Source organism: Sorghum bicolor, chromosome 10 (genome assembly GCF_000003195.3).
Source record: "Sorghum bicolor cultivar BTx623 chromosome 10, Sorghum_bicolor_NCBIv3, whole genome shotgun sequence".
NCBI classification, from domain to species: Eukaryota; Viridiplantae; Streptophyta; class Magnoliopsida; order Poales; family Poaceae; genus Sorghum; species Sorghum bicolor.
This window is the reverse complement of record NC_012879.2, coordinates 2,762,683-2,782,475: the sequence shown is the minus strand read 5'-3', so window position 1 is coordinate 2,782,475 and position 19,793 is coordinate 2,762,683. Positions and strand designations below refer to the sequence as shown.

The window sequence follows — 19,793 nt, the reverse complement described above, 5'->3', positions numbered from 1 at the left end:
ACTTGCGTAGTAGACCAATAATACAGATGCAAACAATAATTTCTTCATGACAATTTACACAGCACTTCCATCTTTCAAATATATGTTTTAGCTCCAATTGTCAAGTCTCTATGTCATAGCACTTCTACACAACAAAACAACATATTGTGAGAACCGTTTAAATTTGCACCAGAACACCCTCTTCTGATACATTTGAGCATCTCCAACAACTTTGTAGACTAACTTTGTATTCTTATTATTTTGGCAAAAATAAAAACAGAGCTCTCCAACAACTTTGTAAACTAACTTTGTATTTTTCCAAACTTTGTAAAAGTGTCCCACGCGCGCGCGTATCTTTCCGCACTTTGTATCGGCCGCGAGTCCTCCCCCCTTGGACTTTTTCCCTCTCCCGCGCGCGCCAAGCAGTCTTCCTGCGTCGTCTCCGGATCGATCCCAATTCCCTTCGCGCGTGAATAAAGCCCCGGCCGCCGCTGACACTTCTTCTTCCTCGTCGAGACCGTCTCATCCCCTTCCCATGCCGTAGCCGGTGTCTCTCCTCCCCGTCCCTGCTGGGAGGAGATTGCCGCCTTGCTGGACCTTTGTCACCGACGCTGCTTCTTCCCTTCTTCTATTCTCGTTTGGGCACTGCTTCACATCTTCTACACACGTCGGAAGAGGGAAGACTCGAGGAGAAGCCACGGCGGCGGACCGAGATGGATGAGGCACTCGACCGTCGCGCACGACACGAGGAGGAGGGAGGGAGGACCCCGCGGTGAGGTAGTCGATGAGACGCGGTACGTAGCTAGTTGGATCGGTGGGCTTGAGATGGATGTGGGCCTTCTTTTTTGGTTTACAAAGTTAGAATAGGGAGTTGTTGGAGATGGCTCTATTTTCCACTTGGTAAATAATTTACCAAGTTGCTAAAACTCAAGATATACAAAGTGAAATTTACAAAGTTGTTGGAGATGCTCCTTGTTTGGAATGGCTAGCTAGAGCTGCTACTACAACAACACTGAGAACAGTCTTGTATAGATGTATATCAACAACAACCATAAAAATAATAGAAGTGAACAAACTAATCATAGTTGTAGTTGGTCAAGACTCCATATCATAGTTTTAGAGAGAATCTTAGGCCTAAAAGGGTGAGAGGGTGAGAGTTTGGCATGACATGAACACACATAGGGGTTTATATGTGTTTTCTAGTTGTGCTAGCAGTTGACATCACATAAACATACAAAAGGAATTTTATTATATGTATTTCTAATGTGTTAGTAGTTGAGACTACACCAAATTGACTGTGAGACACTAAGATGGCTACCATCAATCCTCACACGAAAAAGGTCGTGTTCGCTTTTACTCCATCCGCTCCAAACTTTACTATGTATCTAGATATGTATATCTAAATCTTATATTATAATTTGAAATGGGGGTTATTTTCTAGATAGCTACACTATTAGCTATTGATGCGACAATGGTTGGTAGTTATGAAATGAACAGCAGCAACAACAAGCTATGCCTAATAGACTAAACTAGGCCATAACCCCTAGCTTCTCAAAAGATCTTAATCACCATATAGCATATCATGGCTAATATCATTTGGGGCGTGGTTAGTGGTCCCTCCAATTTACCCTTGAGTCTTTAAAAGAGATTTCGCTCAAGCTCCGCCACCACCAATACTCTAAAAGTTTTTACTTGCTAAATGATGCTAGCAAATACTCCCTTCATTAAAAACTATAAATCTTTTTTTCTAAGGAGTCAAACAATCTCAAATTTGATTAAATATTTATAATATATAACAAATATTACTAGATTAATTATAAAATATATTTTGATAATAAATCTATTTGAAAAATGCCGATGAATTGTCTTTTAAAAGGTCCAGTGTTTAGCCTTTGCTGTTTGATTTTGTGCCTTTGCTCAGAAAATTGTTTAGCTTTTTACTAGTTTTTGTTTTTTCAGCCAAAACCTAGAAGGCCTTGTTTAGAGCATCTCCAACAACTTGGTAAAATTCACTTGTCAAATCTTGAGTTATAGCAAGTTGCTAATTTGTTTAGCAAAAGAAAAAAAAGATATGTCTCCAATAAGTTGCTATTCTCACTTGGTAAAAATAGAGGATGACAGATGGGACCCGCTCACTTGGTAAAAGAATATGTGTCTCCAACAAGTTGCGCTCGGGATAGCAACTTGGGATAGCAAGTTGACAAATCTCGGCACTGGATAGCAACTTGGGAAATTTAGCAAGTTGAGATAAGGAGTTGTTGGAGGAGGATTTTTATGCTTTTAGCAAATTTGGTAGGATAGCATGTTGAAATACCAAGTTGTTGGAGATGCTCTACGTTTCAATTTTTTTTAAAAAAATTCTCTGTCACATTAAATCTTGCATTAAGTGCATAAAATACTAAATATAAATAAAATAAAAAAATTAATTATACAGTTTATCTGTAATTTGGAAGACAAATCTTTTAAATCTATATAGTAAAAATGCTACGGTAGCAAACGAGGCCTAACTTTTAATTCTGTTTGGTCGCGCCTCGCGCGCACGCAGAGCCCGGAAAAAACATCAAACTGACTTTTGCAATTAATTATGGAACCAAATTGCCACGTCAGCCACACACCCATAGACCGGTTCCCCGCCACCAATCGGCCTCTCCAGCCAAATCCCTGCCAGAACCCTAGCTCCCGCCGCCGGCCGGTCCCTCCCGCGGCTCGGAATGGCCGGCGCCGCCGTGCTCCGGCGTTCCGCTCGCCGTATTTACCGGCACCTCGCCGCCGCCCCTGCGTTCTCCCGCAGTGTGCTCCAGCAGCCCAAGCGCCTCCTGTCGTCGCAGTCGTCGCCGGAGCACGGCGCGCGCGGCGCGGTTTCCGGGTCTGAGCTGGCGCTGTACCCGCCGGAGCGGGTCCGGAACTTCTCGATCATCGCGCACGTCGACCACGGCAAGTCGACGCTGGCTGATCGGCTGCTGGAGCTCACCGGTACCATCCAGAAGGGCCATGGGCAGCCCCAGTACCTCGACAAGCTGCAAGTGCGACGCTAATTCTTCCCGCTCACTCTCCTTGTTCGATAAGTTAGAGAAATAATAAGTAAAATGTTGACCCTTTACCGCTCAACTATCAGATAGTGAGAGGTGATCAGTCAGTCAGGCCACCATTTCCATACTGTTTTCATGATCAGATTCTTGAACTGCATTGATGTCTGCATTAGGTTTATAAATAGTTGTTACATTTTGGCCTTTTGAGATTTTACCATTGCACTGCCAGTAAGTGTCAAGGTCTATTTGTGGGTACAATGTTACACTAATTCCATATCAGTTGATGCCTATACTGCTACTAGCTTCATGACTGAAACTTTTACAATTCCTGTCCACATTTTGTGACTTTGTATCTTGTAGTTACTATCTTACCAACAGTATAAACTCTTACTACTCCCGGTCGCAAAAACTTGTTGTTTAGGACAAGATTGGTCAAATCTTTAAAACTACAAACATCAATTACTATTACATTATTAGTTTAGAAGCGTGCAAGTTAAATGCCAAATGTCTTATACATTTGACAAGATTTGTTCAACTTGTTTTCAAAATACTCTTATATTGAAGGATTTGAAGAATATATTCTAGGAGAAATTAGTGGTCAAAGATACCATGCAAAGTCAAATGTGTCAAGTATTTGTGATCTGAGGGAGTATAACAGTTATCAGTATGAGAAGCCATTTTTAGCATGCCAGGTCATCTTAGGGTTATCAGATCCCAAAAATGAATCGTCTATTTTTTTGTTCCAAAGAATGCAAATAGAGTTGCTGGATTCATCTTTTTAACTCTCAGAATTTGAGGTAGTACAACTTTTTCGGTTGTAATATTATGTGATTCAACTACATTTAATGAAGAGTGTATATTTTCACAACCTCAACTCCCTTTTCCTTATACTCTGATTTGGGCATTACTTTCAGAAAACTGCTTTGATATTGGATCAGTCCTTGATGTCTAGTTTCATATTGTGTGTCTTCTGTTGTAACATTTATCTATGTGGGGGCCAGGTTGAGAGAGAAAGGGGGATTACGGTCAAAGCACAAACAGCAACAATGTTCTATAGGCACGTTAGTGCATCTCAGGACTCAGATACGCCAAAATATTTGCTTAATCTGATTGATACGCCAGGCCATGTGGATTTCAGCTATGAGGTATCCAGGTCCCTTGCAGCTTGCCAGGGTGCTCTTTTAGTAGTTGACGCAGCACAAGGAGTACAAGCTCAAACAATAGCAAACTTTTACCTTGCCTTTGAATCAAATTTGAGTATCATTCCTGTGATTAACAAGATTGATCAGCCGACTGCTGACCCAGATAATGTAAAGGATCAATTGAAGAGGTTGTTTGACATTGATCCAAGTGAAGCTCTGCTTACTTCTGCCAAGACTGGTCAAGGCCTTGAGCAGGTATTGCCTGCTGTTATTGAACGCATACCTTCCCCACCTGGGAAATGTGATGCACCTGTACGGATGTTGCTTTTGGATTCCTACTATGATGAATACAAAGGCGTGATTTGCCATGTTGCTATTGTTGATGGTGCTCTGCGTAAAGGTGATAAGATTGCGTCAGCTGCAACTGGTCGTGCATATGAAGTTCTTGATGTCGGCATTATGCACCCTGAGCTTAAACCTACTGGAGTTCTCTACACTGGACAAGTTGGATATGTTATTAGTGGAATGCGTTCAACTAAAGAAGCACGCATTGGTGATACCCTTCACCAGGCAAAGAGTACCGTCGAGCCACTTCCTGGTATGGAATCCAATCTCGAAACATTCTTATGGCCTTGTCTCCGTTTCTCACTTTTCATTCTGTATGATTTAGCCTGAAAAGAATACGCATGATCTATTGCAGTCCCATAGCATTGTTTCATATCCCTTTCCTTTCATTTTTGGTTGCATGCGACATCATACAGAATAGCCTTTCAGGTTTCAAGCCTGCGAAACACATGGTCTTCTCTGGTCTCTATCCTGCTGATGGTTCTGACTTTGAAGCTCTTAGCCATGCGATCGAGAAACTAACATGTAATGATGCCAGTGTCTCTATTACAAAGGAGACAAGCAATGCACTTGGCATGGGATTCAGGTACCACCGTACCAGATTTTCTACACGTTAACTAGTTCGTTTCTGTTGTTTTCATTACACTGAGTGTGGAATTTGCTGTAATCTGTTTTTGAACTTTTTCTATGACTGCTTTACAGATGTGGCTTCCTAGGATTGCTACACATGGATGTGTTCCATCAACGGCTTGAACAAGTATATTTTTTTCGCATAAATTTGATATGTTGATTTTTTGCTGTTGCATAATTTATACTCAGGACACACAATACATCAATTAATGTTGAAAAGTTAATTAAAGAGCTTCATTCCTAATTATTATGCTAGTATCTCAAGGAAATTTGTAACTTTGAGGTGCTGCCTTTAGAACTTAGAAGGATGAAATATTTTTGCAGAAAAAAACTAGAGAATATCTTTTTCCATAAGGTTAACGGTCCTATATAATTGACTATTTTTAAGTACATTGATTACCTGTGTCAGCCTAGAAACTCTTCCATTCATTTGAAAATATAAGGGGTGGAAATTGGAATATGATGACAAAAAAGAGGAACTTATAAAATGTGATGTAGTGTAAATAATTTGTGTGGCCTTTAAATTGCCTTGAGGTTCTGATTGTCACTGCATTTATTTAGGAATATGGAGCTCAAGTCATATCGACCATACCAACCGTACCTTATATTTTTGAATATGGTGATGGAAGGTGTGCACTCACAATTGTATTTGCTACCTCGGTTTTCTGGTAGGATACTAAAAGTTTTAGGTTATTTTATCAGCAAGGTGCAAGTTGAGAATCCTGCTGCTTTGGCTTCGAATCCTGGAAAGCGTGTAGCAGCCTGTTGGGAGCCCACAGTTATTGCAACAATCATTATCCCTAGTGAGTAAGACCTGCTTCCTTTCTCACCTGTTTTCTACATTTATTTTTTCAATATTTGAGCATTACAAGTAGAAATTTGTTATCATACTCAAATCACCTTTTCAGGTATGTTGGGCCTGTCATTATGCTTTGTTCAGAAAGAAGGGGCGAACAGCTAGAATATACATTTATTGATGCGTAAATCTTTTTTGCTTCCAAATCTCTCAGTTTGGTTAAGTGCTCGTCTATTCTTTGCTTTTTATTCATATGCCTATTTTTTATGCAGCCAAAGGGCTCTGTTGAAGTACCAGTTACCATTGAAGGAGATCATTGTGGACTTCTACAATGAGTTGAAGGGCATTACGTCTGGCTATGCTACTTTTGACTATGAAGATTCTGAGTAAGTCCTGTTGTGAATGCAATAACAAGGCATGGTCTGGCTACACCTTTTTTTCCCCTGGAATTTACGGATGAGAAAAATATCATGTTTTTTTTTTATAAAAAAATTTCACTTCGTATGCTTTTGTCAGTATTATTATTTTTATTTGCAGTCCTTTATATTCTGAAGGTGTCAGTACACCTTTCTGAATGGAGTTTCTTTTTCGCTAGTGATTACATACAAAGAGAGCAGTTGTCTTGTGTATACAAGGTTTTGGAAACATTCTTTTGATCAGATCTGGGATTGTTTGACTTATTACGTAATGCATCCATCATCAATTTTGTGAAAATTACTTTTTAAATGGCTTCAAAAATCTGTTCCAAATTATAATAGATGATATGAGGAGAAAAATATACCAGAAATTTATGTAGTTTATCATTAATTTATTCCCCTTTTCTCTTTGACAGATACCAACAATCTGATCTAGTTAAGATGGACATCCTTCTTAATGGTCAGCCTGTTGATGCTATGGCAACTATAGTGCATAACCAGAAGGCTCAGCGGGTTGGAAAGGAATTAGTGGAGAAGCTCAAGAAATTTATAGAAAGGTATTCATCAACCTCCTTTTCTTGAACATGTGTACTGTGCTTGAGATATGAGCATCTTTTTGAGTACATTACTTTTGGGTCAATATTAATTGCACTACAAAATTGTAATTAGCTGCAAAGGGAATGGACTTACAAATGAGAATAAAATATTAGAGCAGTTTTTTTTAGTGAATTTTGTAAGGCTTAGAGCAGAATTTTGCTAAGGGCTTATTTCATTCTTTTCATGCAGGCAAATGTTTGAGATCACCATTCAAGCAGCAATTGGTTCAAAGGTTATTGCAAGGGAAACGTAAGATCTTCGAAGCTGCTATTAGTTTTCTAAAGTATATTCTACCAATTGTGACATTGTTATTTGGTTGAAGATTCTTTATATCAAACTGCTTTGAAATTGTTATATACATTTAACTGAATTTACAACAGCAATGCTATCCATTCATCTAGAATATTCAAGACAGTAGTCTTGAGCATTTTCTGTAAAAAACTAACAAAATTTCTATCAACTAATTACAACAGGTGGAAAGGGTTTCAAAAACTTTCCAGCTAAAGCTTTCTGTTGGCCTAAAAGATATACCTGTTCAGTTAATATAAAATTACTGCCAATCAGCCATGGGAAATGACGCGTTTGAGAAAAAGAAAGCCTTGGGAAATCACCTCCAGTCTTGCCCTATCTAGTTGCAGCATATCTGAAAGGTTTAGGTTTCAACCTGTAGGAAGCTGTCCTAGTTTTAGTGGCATTGTTCGTTGGCACAGTATGAATAACTAAATACATTGTCCATTATCAGGTTAACTAACTGTATCTGAAAAGCCTTGTAGATATAAGAGGTAAAGAGTTGAATAATATGTTGCTGTCACATAGTTTCGCTTATATGCTCTCTTTCACCATTTTCAGCCTGTCAGCAATGAGGAAGAATGTTCTGGCCAAGTGCTATGGTGGTGATATTACTCGGAAGAAGAAATTGCTGGAGAAGCAAAAGGAAGGCAAAAAGCGCATGAAACGTGTGGGATCTGTCGACATTCCTCAGGAAGCATTCCATGAGCTACTGAAGGTCTCCAATTCAAAATAGATGGGATCCACTGCAATTTTAGTTTTTGTAGCTGTCCTAATTTTAAAAGTAGCTGTGTGGTGATGACTAGCAGCCTCTTCTAGTCGTCTTGACAGGTGAGTTATTTATCTATTCTGCAAATCATTATGTTAAACCGTGAGTAGTTTCTAGAGTTGAATCTCATGAGTTATCTCGTGTCACAGGTCCTAACACAATTATTCCATTGAGTACATAACGGCACCTGCGCCTGCTAAAAGGTTTTCCAGGGAAGGCAGAAGCACTGCAGCCTTGTGCAGTTGTTCCTCCTGTGGACTCTGCTGATATACACTCTCTCAGCTGGCGCAGACGAATTTCCCATAGCAAAGCAGTAGAGCCGCCATCTTTGTATTTGCTGATTGATTGATGTAGAACCATCCTTGAGCATCTTGCTGAACCCAGTTTTTGCTGCTGACTTGATAGCCGTGTCACGTTACACTACCATTTTATATCTTTAGATAATTTGAGCAAAAGTAATGGATCATACACCTACCTCAATTGGTCACTGAAACAATGTGCTACTTGTAAAAGGAATTGAATTGAATAAAGATATCTCATGTTTTTGAAGTTTCAGGCGATCGTTCATGTCTTGGGTTGTCCTTTCTATCCTGAAATGAACTCCCCTTGTAGGCCGAGAGGATCTTTCAGCTCCAAACACATGAGAAAACATACTTTCAGCTCCAAACACATGAGAAAACATACTTTCAGCTCCAAACACATGAGAAAACATACGAAAGGAGTTAGTGAAAATGTATCAGGTCGGTAAGTTGAGTAACAAAAATGAAAATAAAAAAAGTACAAATAATATTGCACCAGCCGGGAATCGAACCCGGGTCTGTACCGTGGCAGGGTACTATTCTACCACTAGACCACTGGTGCTGTTGTGTTTCAGTTTATGTGATTTCTTTTATTATAGTCGCTCCATAGAAACTCTTTCCAACCACAGCAGAAGAAAGAACATATATGTAGCAGATGCCCTCACAGACAGCAAATGGATCAAGGACATTGACTACGACCTGACACAATTACTGATAGAATAATTTGTAAGGCTCTGGTGCTTGACTGAAGATACTCAGCTAAGAGAAACAGTGGATGGTAAAATAACTTGGATCCATTGAAGGATCCACAAGAAGTGCCACTGCTGCAGAGATCTTCTTCTGGAAGGCTAAAGCACCACCAAAGTGCAAATTTTTCACCTGGTTAATGCTGAAGGACAGAATTTCGACAGCAGCAATGTTACAAATAAGAAGGGGACATGGCCAAACCAGTACTTCTGTCAGTTGTGCTTTAGAAACCTTGAGAGCACAGCTCACCTCTTCTGGGAATGCACCTTCGTAGTTCGTAAGGAAGATTTGGGCACCAGTAGCAGTAGGAGTCTGGACAACAAGGTCGTTAAAAAATGCTAACAATCTGGCAAATTTTGGGGGGAGCGCAACAACAGGGTTTTCAAGCGAAAATGCCGCACAGCGATGGAGGTGACATATGTGATCAAAGAGGAAGCAAGTAGCTAGCTGGTGCTTGGCTGGGAACAAGGGACTACAAATTTTCCTCCCATTACACATGAACCAAGCGGAGGCTCAAGGAGTGTTTCAAACTGAATGAATAGATGCAGGTGATGTAGAGCAGCTAGGCTAAAATGCCACTTTCTTAGCTGTGTTTCTCTCTTTTTATATAAGCCTTTTTAGGACAGCACAAAGGAGTAGTCTTCGTTGCTGCCTTTGTTCTGAGTTCTGAGTTAGAGCATGCTACGTTACAAACCTTATTTTGTTTTAGATAATTATTTGAGCAAAAGAAATGGATCGTACACCTCAATTGGTCACTGAAACAATGTCGTACATGTAAAATGAAATCGTTGAATAAAAATATCTCATGTTTTTTTCATCATCATGAATTGAACACACGAGGAAATGCAACTGAAATGGAAGGAAATGTATAACAGGAGAGGAATTTGAGGAACACAAAACATAATAATATTAAGCACACGAAATGAAATGGATGGAAATCCATATGAATGAATAAAAATAAAAATAAAAATCATGCACCAGCCGGGAATCGAACCCGGGTCTGTACCGTGGCAGGGTACTATTCTACCACTAGACCACTGGTGCTGTTTTGTTAACGTTTTGTGTACATTCTCTATTGGAGCAGATCATGCCGGCCACCAGTCACTGCCACTGGCCGTGTCCGGGTCACCGTGCGGTTGGCCCTGGAACGGACCAGTCAAACACAAAGCGTCCAGCGGCTTCGCTCCCCAGCCCCCACCTCCCTCAGTCCCTCCCGTGGGCGGAGTCCAGTCCTCCCGCGCCCATGGCGATCTCGCGCCTCCAGCCCGTCATCATCCTCCTCCTCGTGCTCCGCGCCTTCGCGTCGCTTCCCACGCAGGCCGTCGCGAGAGGCGGCCGCGATCCGTCAGGTCTCTCCCTCCTCTTCCCCTATGTGATGTCAGGGTTGGATACTTGGATATGCACTGTAATGGGGGGCGATGATGCTGGTTGGAACTTATAACCGTTCCCCATCCGTGTGAAGGGGTCCCACTTGGAGCCTCGGGCACTGCGGATCCGGCAGCTCGTTCGGTTTTGGTGGGGGTTTATAGGATAATTTTTTTTTGGTGGAATTGTTTGGTGCCTGTAATACAAGTCATTTTGGTACAACCATCGTTGATTGGGGGATGAATGGAGTCGGTGCACGCACAGCGATGCCGGGGAGGAGCTAGAATTCTAAAAGTTTCATTCATGCTCTTCATTACGTGATGTGTGTGTTGACTGTTGAAGACTACATGGCCTATCACGTATTTATTTAGCTTATTAAAACAGTGGTATACATTTTTTTTTTGTAATGGCTTGATTAATCAATAAGCTGGGGTTTTGTAGTGGCTTATTTTGTCCACGCTCCATCCAAAACAGATTCATACCCATGCCCTTCTCTTATGTGATCAAATTACTCTTATCTTGAGTTCTTGACTAACCTCAGGGTCTATCTGTTTGATTAGACATATTCCACAATAAACTGATGTATGTTTCTGCCTATACGGACCTATTCTGATTAGGCAGTTACTGACGTATCTATTATTTTGTTTGTCCACTGTGTGCAGATGATGGAGCTCATGGGTCATTTTCACGTAAACTTCTTGAAGATAAGCCGCCTCAGATCACGTATGTTTAGAATTAGAACTTTTAAGGGTTTTCTTATATAAAAAGAAAACAATGTGTGTCTCGGTCTGATGACATTATTGGTTGACTCTGCTGTGCTTGTTTTTGAAATACATTTAGGGATGAAATGGTCCGTGGATATATGAGCAATGCTGAGCTTGAGTCTGCTGTACATGCCTTTGGAAGTCGTTGTTCCAATATCTCCAGGGTGTACAGGTACATGATGTATAATGTTTTACTTCTTTGTGATCATTGCATGCGGAGCTTTAAATAAACTTTTAAGACCATCATTTTGTAAAGCCATCTAAATGCCTGCATCATTGGTGGCTAGTCATATATTCTGGAATTCAAAGTCGTTATCAATGATGAGAGAATCAACGATGCATATACAGTCATGTTTGATAGGTAACAGCAAATGGCTAAAATGAAACATGTAGTTTTCAAAAGAAAAACAATCATGAAATGCCAACTTAGAAACATAATTATTTTCATAGGATTCATATATAGTTCCGTTTTACTTCATATTGTTGAAATGTTCCATGTTCGTTGGCCATGATTCACCTATTCTAAGCATTTGCTAAATAATAGAATAATTTGGTTTCAATCTCTTTATTTTGTTTGTTTGTCAATCAACTTTGGTATTATCCTTGATTATCACAGTTTTTAAGTGCATTGCTTCTTTCTTCCTTTATTTTCTGCTCTCCAGTGTCCAGTATTCTCATATGTTCACATTTCACTTACCTTTTGTTTCTTCTCTCTTTGAGGGATAACACAAACCTGCTATCAGCATTGGAAAGAGTGTGAATCATTTTCCATTGGTATGCAAATTAAATGGGTGTGTTCTTTTGTATGTTTTTCACTTTTTCTTAGTGTCAAGTTTACATACTGGGGAATACTTCTGATTGTTCTTGTAGTGGGTGATTGAAATATCGGACAAGCCCAGGCAAAGAGAAGCTGAACCAGCATTCAAGGTTTGTGGTACTATTTTCTTTAACACTATTGAGTGGGGCTTTCCTTTTTCATAATTTGGAGAATGGAAATAAATTCCTGGTTAGAAATTTCCTGTGATTTTCATCTCATATATATATTCTTTGGTTTAATGCTTGTTGTCTAAAAGGGTAGCTGTGTCAGAATCATTGGCGATGTGGGATATGTTCAATGCCAATGCAATGCCTTTATGCCAATTTCTGGAATTCGACTTACATGATGCCATACCCTTTCTTTTTTCACTCTTATAATTCAACTCTTTTCCCCACATCTTGAGCACAGAAATGTTACCCACGTAGGCTCACACTCACACTAAACACATCTTTCTGAGTGGCAAACATGCAATCAAGTAATGTCACATTGGCAATTACTAAGCTGAATTTCCTATACTAGATCCATGCTTAAACACATGGTTTCCTGCAACAAAGTGCATTGACAATTATTCTGGTGACTTGCTCTGTTGCTGGAGTTAATTACCTCTTATATTCTTATTCAACTAAAATTGATGATGAATTCTCTAGGTTGTTTATCCTAATCTCAGTATTAAAGGTAGCAAGAATTTGTATGTGATTTAATTTGTGCCATGCAGTTCATTGGAAATGTTCATGGTGACGAGCCTGTTGGCAGAGAGGTTCTTATACATCTTGCAAATTGGCTGTGTGATAACTATCTGAAGGATTCATTGGTATGCAACATTCCTCTGATGTTACTTGCTCTTTGGTCACCCTGCAGTTTACCAATAGCCAACCTCTTGTAGTTTTTAGCTCTGTGATAACTACTTTCATTATTTTTTTTGAGTTGTTCTGATGATATCATAATTTTGGTACAAATAAAATAACACATGAAAATTATTCGAAATATGAAGTATGAAATGATATTCTAAAAGATGCTGTTTTTACTTAGTTTACGATATATTGTTCAACATTAAGATATGGTGTTCCATGTAACTATGATGTATAGCACATCATATTTTCATTAATCTGTGAAAATGGTTAACTGTATATGGAAAGGTCAGCAGTTGAACTAATTTCTGTAGGCAACTCTTATTGTTGAGAACATCCACCTTCATATACTTCCAACAATGAACCCTGATGGATTTGCTCTTAGATGGCGTGGTAATGCAAACAATATTGATCTCAACAGGGATTTTCCTGACCAAGTGAGTACTTCTTTACATTGCATCTCTTTTCCTTATGGAAGCTTCTACTTCCCTTTTTGTACTTCCTTTTTTCTTGTAGCCATTCAATTGACACTAGCCGAAATTGACAGTTCTTCTCCGTTAACAACGATATTGACTACAGACAGCCTGAAACTAGAGCCATCATGAATTGGGTAAAGCAAGAACACTTCACAGCTTCTGCTAGCTTGCATGGGGTAACTATTGTCACCTACTGTAGTCGTAATATCACTTATCTTGTTGAATTGAGGTCCTATAGTTTTCTGTTATTTGATTTTTTTTTCAGGGGGCTCTTGTTGCCAACTATCCATGGGATGGAACCAGAGACACAATGTGATTTCTTCTACTTAATTACTTACATTCATTTTTTCAAGTATCTCAATCAATAGTGTTGCTCTCAAACTTTTAAAGATGTAGAAAGTCTGATGAACTTTTCATGAAGTACTGACCAAAAGTTGTGTTAGCCTTAATCTGTTTTAATAAGATGTGGCCACTGTTGGTTGCATTTTTATTCTTTATATGAAAATGGTCTGTTTTACTATCACCTTGTCCTCTTGACACCCTTAAAAAGCTTGACTCGTTCTAATCTCCCAAACCATTTAAATTGGACCATTTGCTTCTCCCTGTTCAAATACTGATATACTTTTGTATTGTAAGGTATGTGGCCATCCATCAATCCGCAAATTTAGACCAGCAACACAACATGTACATGGCGAAGAAAAATCATTGGGTGCTGATTTATGACTAATTCGAACAGTTTGGGTGAGCAGTTGTTTTTGGGAGGGGGGGGGGGGGGGGTGTCAAGGCAAGGACTGTCATGTGTTGGGACAGATTAGGATCAGCTTCATGCCTGACATAGTCTTAATCAGCTGATCAATAAACTACTATGTCTGAAATGAACCATTAATGTAGAATTTATGAGTTATTCTGTGCTGTCACAAACAACTAGATTTATACACATACATGGTATCTCTCCTGCTCCATCAAACAGGTCTCTCTCTCTCAAAATATCCAACGATGTGACGATAAGCCTATTTTCTGAATCCTACATGTGGTCGCTTTCTTTGATTTGCTGATTGTCACCACTGGGTTTTAGGGCCCGATGTGACTTCCTTGGTTTCACATTGTAAGATTCTCAACAAAGATTTTACTTCTTACAGCAAACATTACTATGGATGTCCTGATGATAAGACATTCCGGCACATGGCATCTGTGTATAGTCGGTCCCACTACAACATGTCTTTGAGCAAAGAATTTGAAGGAGGGATAACAAATGGAGCATTCTGGTAAAACAAACAATAGCAATCTCATACTGCATATGAGATTTTCTTTATCTAGGTTGTGTATGTATGGGCTTTGAATCAAACAACACCATTGCTTGTGGTTCAGGTATCCAATATATGGTGGTATGCAAGACTGGAACTATATACATGGAGGCTGCTTTGAGTTAACTCTGGAGATTAGTGACACAAAGTGGCCAAAAGCAGATGAGGTACCTTTGCATCTAGTTAGGTTCCACTTCTACTGTTGCAGACCCAGACCATTTGATAATTATTTTTCTGTTCTGTTGTTTATCCTATCATTTTGCTACAGCTTCCTGTCATCTGGGAACACAATAGGATGAGTATGCTCAATCTTCTTGCAAGCCTAATAAAGGTAATATGTTTCCGCAGTAGTCTCTTTATGCACTGCAATGGCTGACTTTTGCACTAATTGAAATGAGATGGTGTTGGTTAGTGAATTGAGGCACATGGTTGCTCATGTTTAGACCAGGGTCTGGATCATGTACTGGTAACTGGTTCATAATGATGTTTGTAGCTATCCAGTTATTTCCTATAACTAAAAATGCAGGGCAACCAAATTTTAGAAAGCAGGCTGGTTCAGGGTACCCCATTTTGGCCAAGTTGCTCTGAATCTGAACAAGCCCGCAAATTTTTTTTAGAGTTTCTCATTGCATTTCACTGTCACTGCAATGGCATGAGCACTAGAAAGCTTATCCTGCTTTCCTTTTTCAATAAACCTTTCACTGTTCGTGATGGATAACTGTTCTTGTTGGGATGATGTTTTTGCCACTACTGTCTCTAGTTTTGATCAGTATGTTTTTGGGGTTCTATACCCCAAAGAGCCAAAGAGCTTCTCACCATGTCTCCTTAGCCAGGATTTTGTGGGATGTGTTTTTTCTTATTTGGCAAGAACAGAGTTTATGTTAAGAACGTGGGTATTTTTAGGATAACTAGGCCTTATGCTTTGCCAAGAGCTTTGGGATAACTAGGCCTTATGCTTTGCCAAGAGCTTGAGAGATTGAGGGAGACTAGAATTGTTTCTTCATAATTCATTGCTTGATTTCCATTGTGCCCCATGGGCTGAATATAAAAGGTACATAGGACTAACACCTCTTGTGCCCTAGACAATATGGTACTATTCCTATAGACAATTAACACTAATGGGCTTAAGGCCCAACTAGGACACTTGCGCCCTATGGCGCCCCTCTTTATGCCCATGACATCTCCCCCGCCCTTGGAGACCCAGCTCGTCCTCGAGCTGGAGAGCTGACGCGAAATAGGGTTAAGCCTTTTACATCTCGGCTTTCCCTTTTTATTGAATACTAAAATACAATGATATCCACCTGGATCCCATGGGAAGAGCGTCTCTGCTGGCTTCATGTAGGCTGAAGGGTGGAGTGTGAAGCAGCTGGCTCTTATGCTGAAAGTGTCTATCACCACGGCAGGCACAAGGATGAATGAGATAGCCTTTGATGCCTGATGCTGGATGCTGATGCGAGGTCGCTGCACTGGAAACGCCCATACTTGGACCTCCATTGCAATTGGAGCCGCAGGCCGTATCGGCGAGTCCGAGTGGATGAACACGTACGACAACGTCGAGCTGAGGAGCATGCGTATCTGCCGTACCATGCGACGGACAAGCATTCCTCGCACTGCTGCCTGGAGGCGCACCGTTGCTTGCTCCTTCGATGCTTTTGTGGCACGAAGAGCCTGCGCTCGGCGACGTGCCAAGAGTCTCCGTGCTGTTGCCTGGAGACGTACAGCCGCCCGACATTCACGGTCCTTCTTATCCTTCGCGTTGAGCAACTCCTTGATCCGATCCAGCTGCGTGAATATATCAGCAAAGATGCAGGAAGTGTCGTTGGCAGTAGAGGACACATGGTGGAGCAGGTCGGGGCACGGGGGCGATGTGAAGCGCAGGTGCAGGAGCTCGGTGAAGCGACGCCACGCCGGGGTGCCTTCAGCGTGCTGGACTTGTAGGAACCAAACCCGGGCATCATCTTCCAAATTACGAGAAACCAGCCATACCTTTTCTTCCTCCATGATGCGCTCTCGGCGGAAGTAGGAGTCGCACTGGTTGACGAAGGCCACAAGATCAGATTTCCCCGCAAATTTAGGGAAATCCATCGAGGCAAAGCGTGGCAGCGGCGGTGTGTTGTGGCAGATCTAGATCGATGATTGCGGCGGCGGCGGCGGATGGTGGTGATGGGGCTGCGGCGCGGTGGCTGTGGTGATGGGGGTGCGGCGGCGGCTGGTGGCGTTGCTGTGGCGGCGCGGCAAGATGGATGATGTAGGCGACACGGCGATCTGGATCGGTATCTTTTTTTTTTTTGGAAACGGCTGATGGAGGATAGGAAGTGCTGGAGGATTCGGCTGATGGAGGAGGATCGCTGGACTCTATCTGATACCAGATATTATGAACGTGGATATTTTTGGAGATAACTAGGCCTTATGCTTTGCCAAGAGCTTTGGGATAACTAGGCCTTATGCTTTGCCAAGAGCTTGAGAGATTGAGGGAGACTAGAATTGTTTCTTCATAATTCATTGCTTGATTTCCATTGTGCCCCATGGGCTGAATATAAAAGGTACATAGGACTAACACCTCTTGTGCCTAGACAATATGGTACTATTCCTATAGACAAATAACTAAGAGAGACACTAATTAACACTAATGGGCTTAAGGCCCAACTAGGACACTTGCGCCCTATGGCGCCCCTCTTTATGCCCATGACAGTTTATCAAGTAATATTGCTGTTATTTCAATTGCATTACAAGATATCCTTATCATTGTCTTTAAACGAAAAAAAGTGAATTCAATTTGGACTGGAGGAATTCTGTTGAGTCGTGACTCTGACTTGTGACCCTCGAAAGGTTACTTGGGTAGGTTTGATGTTACTGTGATATGTGTGATCATTCTTAAGTCCCACAAATTTACTTTATGCCCTGTATTAATTGGAGAAACCTTTTGGTTCCTCTATCTGCTTCTGGGAGTTGCCCCTTTTTTTTCTATCTGCAAGAGTTACTAGAGTGTATCTGGCTGTCCCATCATATTGACTCTAGTTTTAGTCAGGAGTTCATGGAAGGATATTTGCAGCAGATACTGGCAGGCCTATACCTGGCTCAGTGATGATAAAGGGCATTGATTCCAGGGTTAGTTCATTTTGGCTGCATTAATTATCTTTTGTCAGATTGGATGAACTGAAAAATGAATATAGATTGTTGATATGAGTTTCAGACTTACATAACTTTTTTTTGCTATAGGTAAGTGCGAGCAGTACTTTCGGAGATTACCATCGAATTGTTGCTCCTGGTGAGACATATGAAGGTAAATTCTTTTCATTAGTTTATCATCCCATATGCAACACAGCGTTTGTGTATATGGTTATATCACCTGCAGTTAATAGAAGAGATTAGTAATCCTCGGACCAGCATGTCTGTTCACTTGACATGACAACAGTCTGATTGTTTTTCTTCCTTTTTTTCAACTTATATTCTTACTTCTTAGCCTATCAAGCAGAAGTAGCACAATTTCTGGTTAGCATCAGCTAACCAAGTTTTGCCACCTTCATAAAATAACATACTCCCTCCATCCCAAAAGGAATGTAAATCTTGCTTCCCGTGGACGTGGAGTTAATAGGTCTCAAGTTTTATTAGATTTATAGGAAATAATATCAACATTTGTATCTTCAAATAGGTTTATGAAAATATATTCCATGATTAATCTAATTAACTTATTACATGCCATAAATATTAGCACATTGTTGGTTAAACTTGAGATTAATAGACTCCTCAAAAACAAGATTTACATTCCTTTAGTGTCGGAAGGATTAGCCTCCATGATTCATTTGTTTAGGTAGTAAGACCAAGTTGACCACCCATGAGATAACAGATGAAATCAATAGCCTGAAAAACAAGATCTATAAAATCAGTGACATTTCTGCCCGTCATTCGTGGCAGTCGTGGCATCAATGGAAGGCTTCCGGCAAAAATCCACACGCATCATGCTGGAGCAGGAAGCTGTCAACCTGGATTTCATCTTGGACCCGGATGGAACTGATGGGCAGATGAAGCTGCCCCATAACGACCAGGGCTGCCACTGCGACAATTTCAAGCTGTTCCATGTTCAAGAAGCTCACCTCTGGTTGTATCTTCTTATCGTATCCGTTCTCCTGACCCTTTATTTAGTCTTCAAGAGAAAAACGGTGTCAAGGTTGGCATCAAGGTTGCTGACATATAGATACTCATCACTCAGACGGCCTGCTGTATAAGAGGAATTTTGTGCCTTAGGACAGTTTTGTAACTCACATAGGATCTTACTAAAACGGCCTATAAGTTGAGGGATGAGCAATGTACCATGGAAATGGAAGTTTAGCACCAATGAAAAATACCACAATCTCAAGGTATATTGTGTGGATGCTGTAGTTTTTTCTTTTGGGCGTGGGGGGTGGGCTTGTTGTGTGACGAGAAGTTGTACCTTCTAGGAAGCTGCTATTTCATTGGCCATTGTTGATTTTCGGCGAAAGTACAGTTAGCACTCTAGGAAGTAGTTCCTTTGTGTTGACAACAAGATGCGGTATCATGAGCAATAAGAAATACACGTCAGTTCCCACTTTGCAAAGCACCTTATAGGAGTTATCAAGTCAAACATGCTTATGCATAACATGATGCCAACTACAGAAGCTATATGTGATTGGGTTGGCGTAAGCAGTCTCTAGCTTTACATTATTGTACCACATACTATTGACTTTACTGGGCTGCTAACATGAAAAAAAAATGCTGGTCTCCGATTTGGTCCTCGAGGATCCGCATAACTTTTCTACTGGGGGGGGGGGGGGTTCGAGTGGCCATGTTATTGGCCAAAGTATTTAATCTTTTTTTCTTTGTCCTATTCAAAATTAACATCGCGTTTGGTCCTTAGTAGGATCTGCAAAGCTTGTAGCATGGATGGAACCACATTCATTCTTTAATCAAAGAAAAAGAAGCCTCTAATAAATGACAATATAATCAAACTTTCATGGCCTAAAGAGAGAATTATCAGTTACATGCATACTAAATCCAGGAAAATGCAGCCTCTAACAAAATACAAAGAGAAATCTATCTACAACTGAAACAGGAAACCTCAAATCTTCATGACCTGAAGGAGATATTTTTGCGTAGAGTACTACGCGCGATGCAACGTTGTGTCCCTATCATCGCAGCCTCTTTTTCTCATATTCCCCAGCTT

The 19,793-nt window shown here is 40.6% G+C and overlaps 2 protein-coding genes and 2 non-coding genes across 4 annotated transcripts; 2 read left to right on the top strand and 2 right to left on the bottom strand.

Moving 5' to 3' along the window:
• Positions 2,593 to 8,546, top strand: LOC8068764 (translation factor GUF1 homolog, mitochondrial). Its single transcript, XM_002437769.2, has 12 exons — positions 2,593 to 3,002; positions 4,010 to 4,748; positions 4,925 to 5,081; positions 5,198 to 5,252; positions 5,687 to 5,754; positions 5,828 to 5,932; positions 6,034 to 6,105; positions 6,194 to 6,307; positions 6,754 to 6,894; positions 7,124 to 7,183; positions 7,784 to 8,053; positions 8,141 to 8,546. The coding sequence occupies exons 1-11, from the start codon at positions 2,691 to 2,693 to the stop codon at positions 7,956 to 7,958; spliced, it is 1,998 nt and encodes a 665-aa protein (XP_002437814.1). The 5' UTR covers positions 2,593 to 2,690; the 3' UTR covers positions 7,959 to 8,053; positions 8,141 to 8,546.
• On the bottom strand, positions 8,782 to 8,852 carry TRNAG-GCC. The gene has a single exon. It is a non-coding gene; the product is annotated as a tRNA-Gly (tRNA).
• Positions 10,011 to 10,081, bottom strand: TRNAG-GCC. Its single transcript has one exon. It is a non-coding gene; the product is annotated as a tRNA-Gly (tRNA).
• LOC8068763 (carboxypeptidase SOL1) lies at positions 10,195 to 18,998 on the top strand. The gene is made up of 15 exons (XM_002437768.2): positions 10,195 to 10,386; positions 11,065 to 11,125; positions 11,243 to 11,338; positions 11,910 to 11,940; positions 12,037 to 12,093; positions 12,699 to 12,794; positions 13,146 to 13,268; positions 13,379 to 13,483; positions 13,573 to 13,619; positions 14,447 to 14,572; positions 14,676 to 14,778; positions 14,880 to 14,942; positions 17,636 to 17,719; positions 17,831 to 17,894; positions 18,527 to 18,998. The coding sequence occupies exons 1-15, from the start codon at positions 10,281 to 10,283 to the stop codon at positions 18,835 to 18,837; spliced, it is 1,473 nt and encodes a 490-aa protein (XP_002437813.1). The 5' UTR covers positions 10,195 to 10,280; the 3' UTR covers positions 18,838 to 18,998.

Bases quoted from the DNA above. Each gene is read 5' to 3' on its own strand.
- LOC8068764 (XM_002437769.2), top strand. From the start codon at position 2,691: ATGGCCGGCGCCGCCGTGCTCCGGCGTTCCGCTCGCCGTATTTACCGG. The intron at 6,106-6,193 runs GTAAATCTTTTT...TTTTTTATGCAG, and splicing joins GAATATACATTTATTGATGC to CCAAAGGGCTCTGTTGAAGT. The intron at 6,308-6,753 runs GTAAGTCCTGTT...TCTCTTTGACAG, and splicing joins TTTGACTATGAAGATTCTGA to ATACCAACAATCTGATCTAG.
- LOC8068763 (XM_002437768.2), top strand. From the start codon at position 10,281: ATGGCGATCTCGCGCCTCCAGCCCGTCATCATCCTCCTCCTCGTGCTC. The intron at 11,339-11,909 runs GTACATGATGTA...ACCTGCTATCAG, and splicing joins AATATCTCCAGGGTGTACAG to CATTGGAAAGAGTGTGAATC. The intron at 17,895-18,526 runs GTAAATTCTTTT...CATTCGTGGCAG, and splicing joins TCCTGGTGAGACATATGAAG to TCGTGGCATCAATGGAAGGC.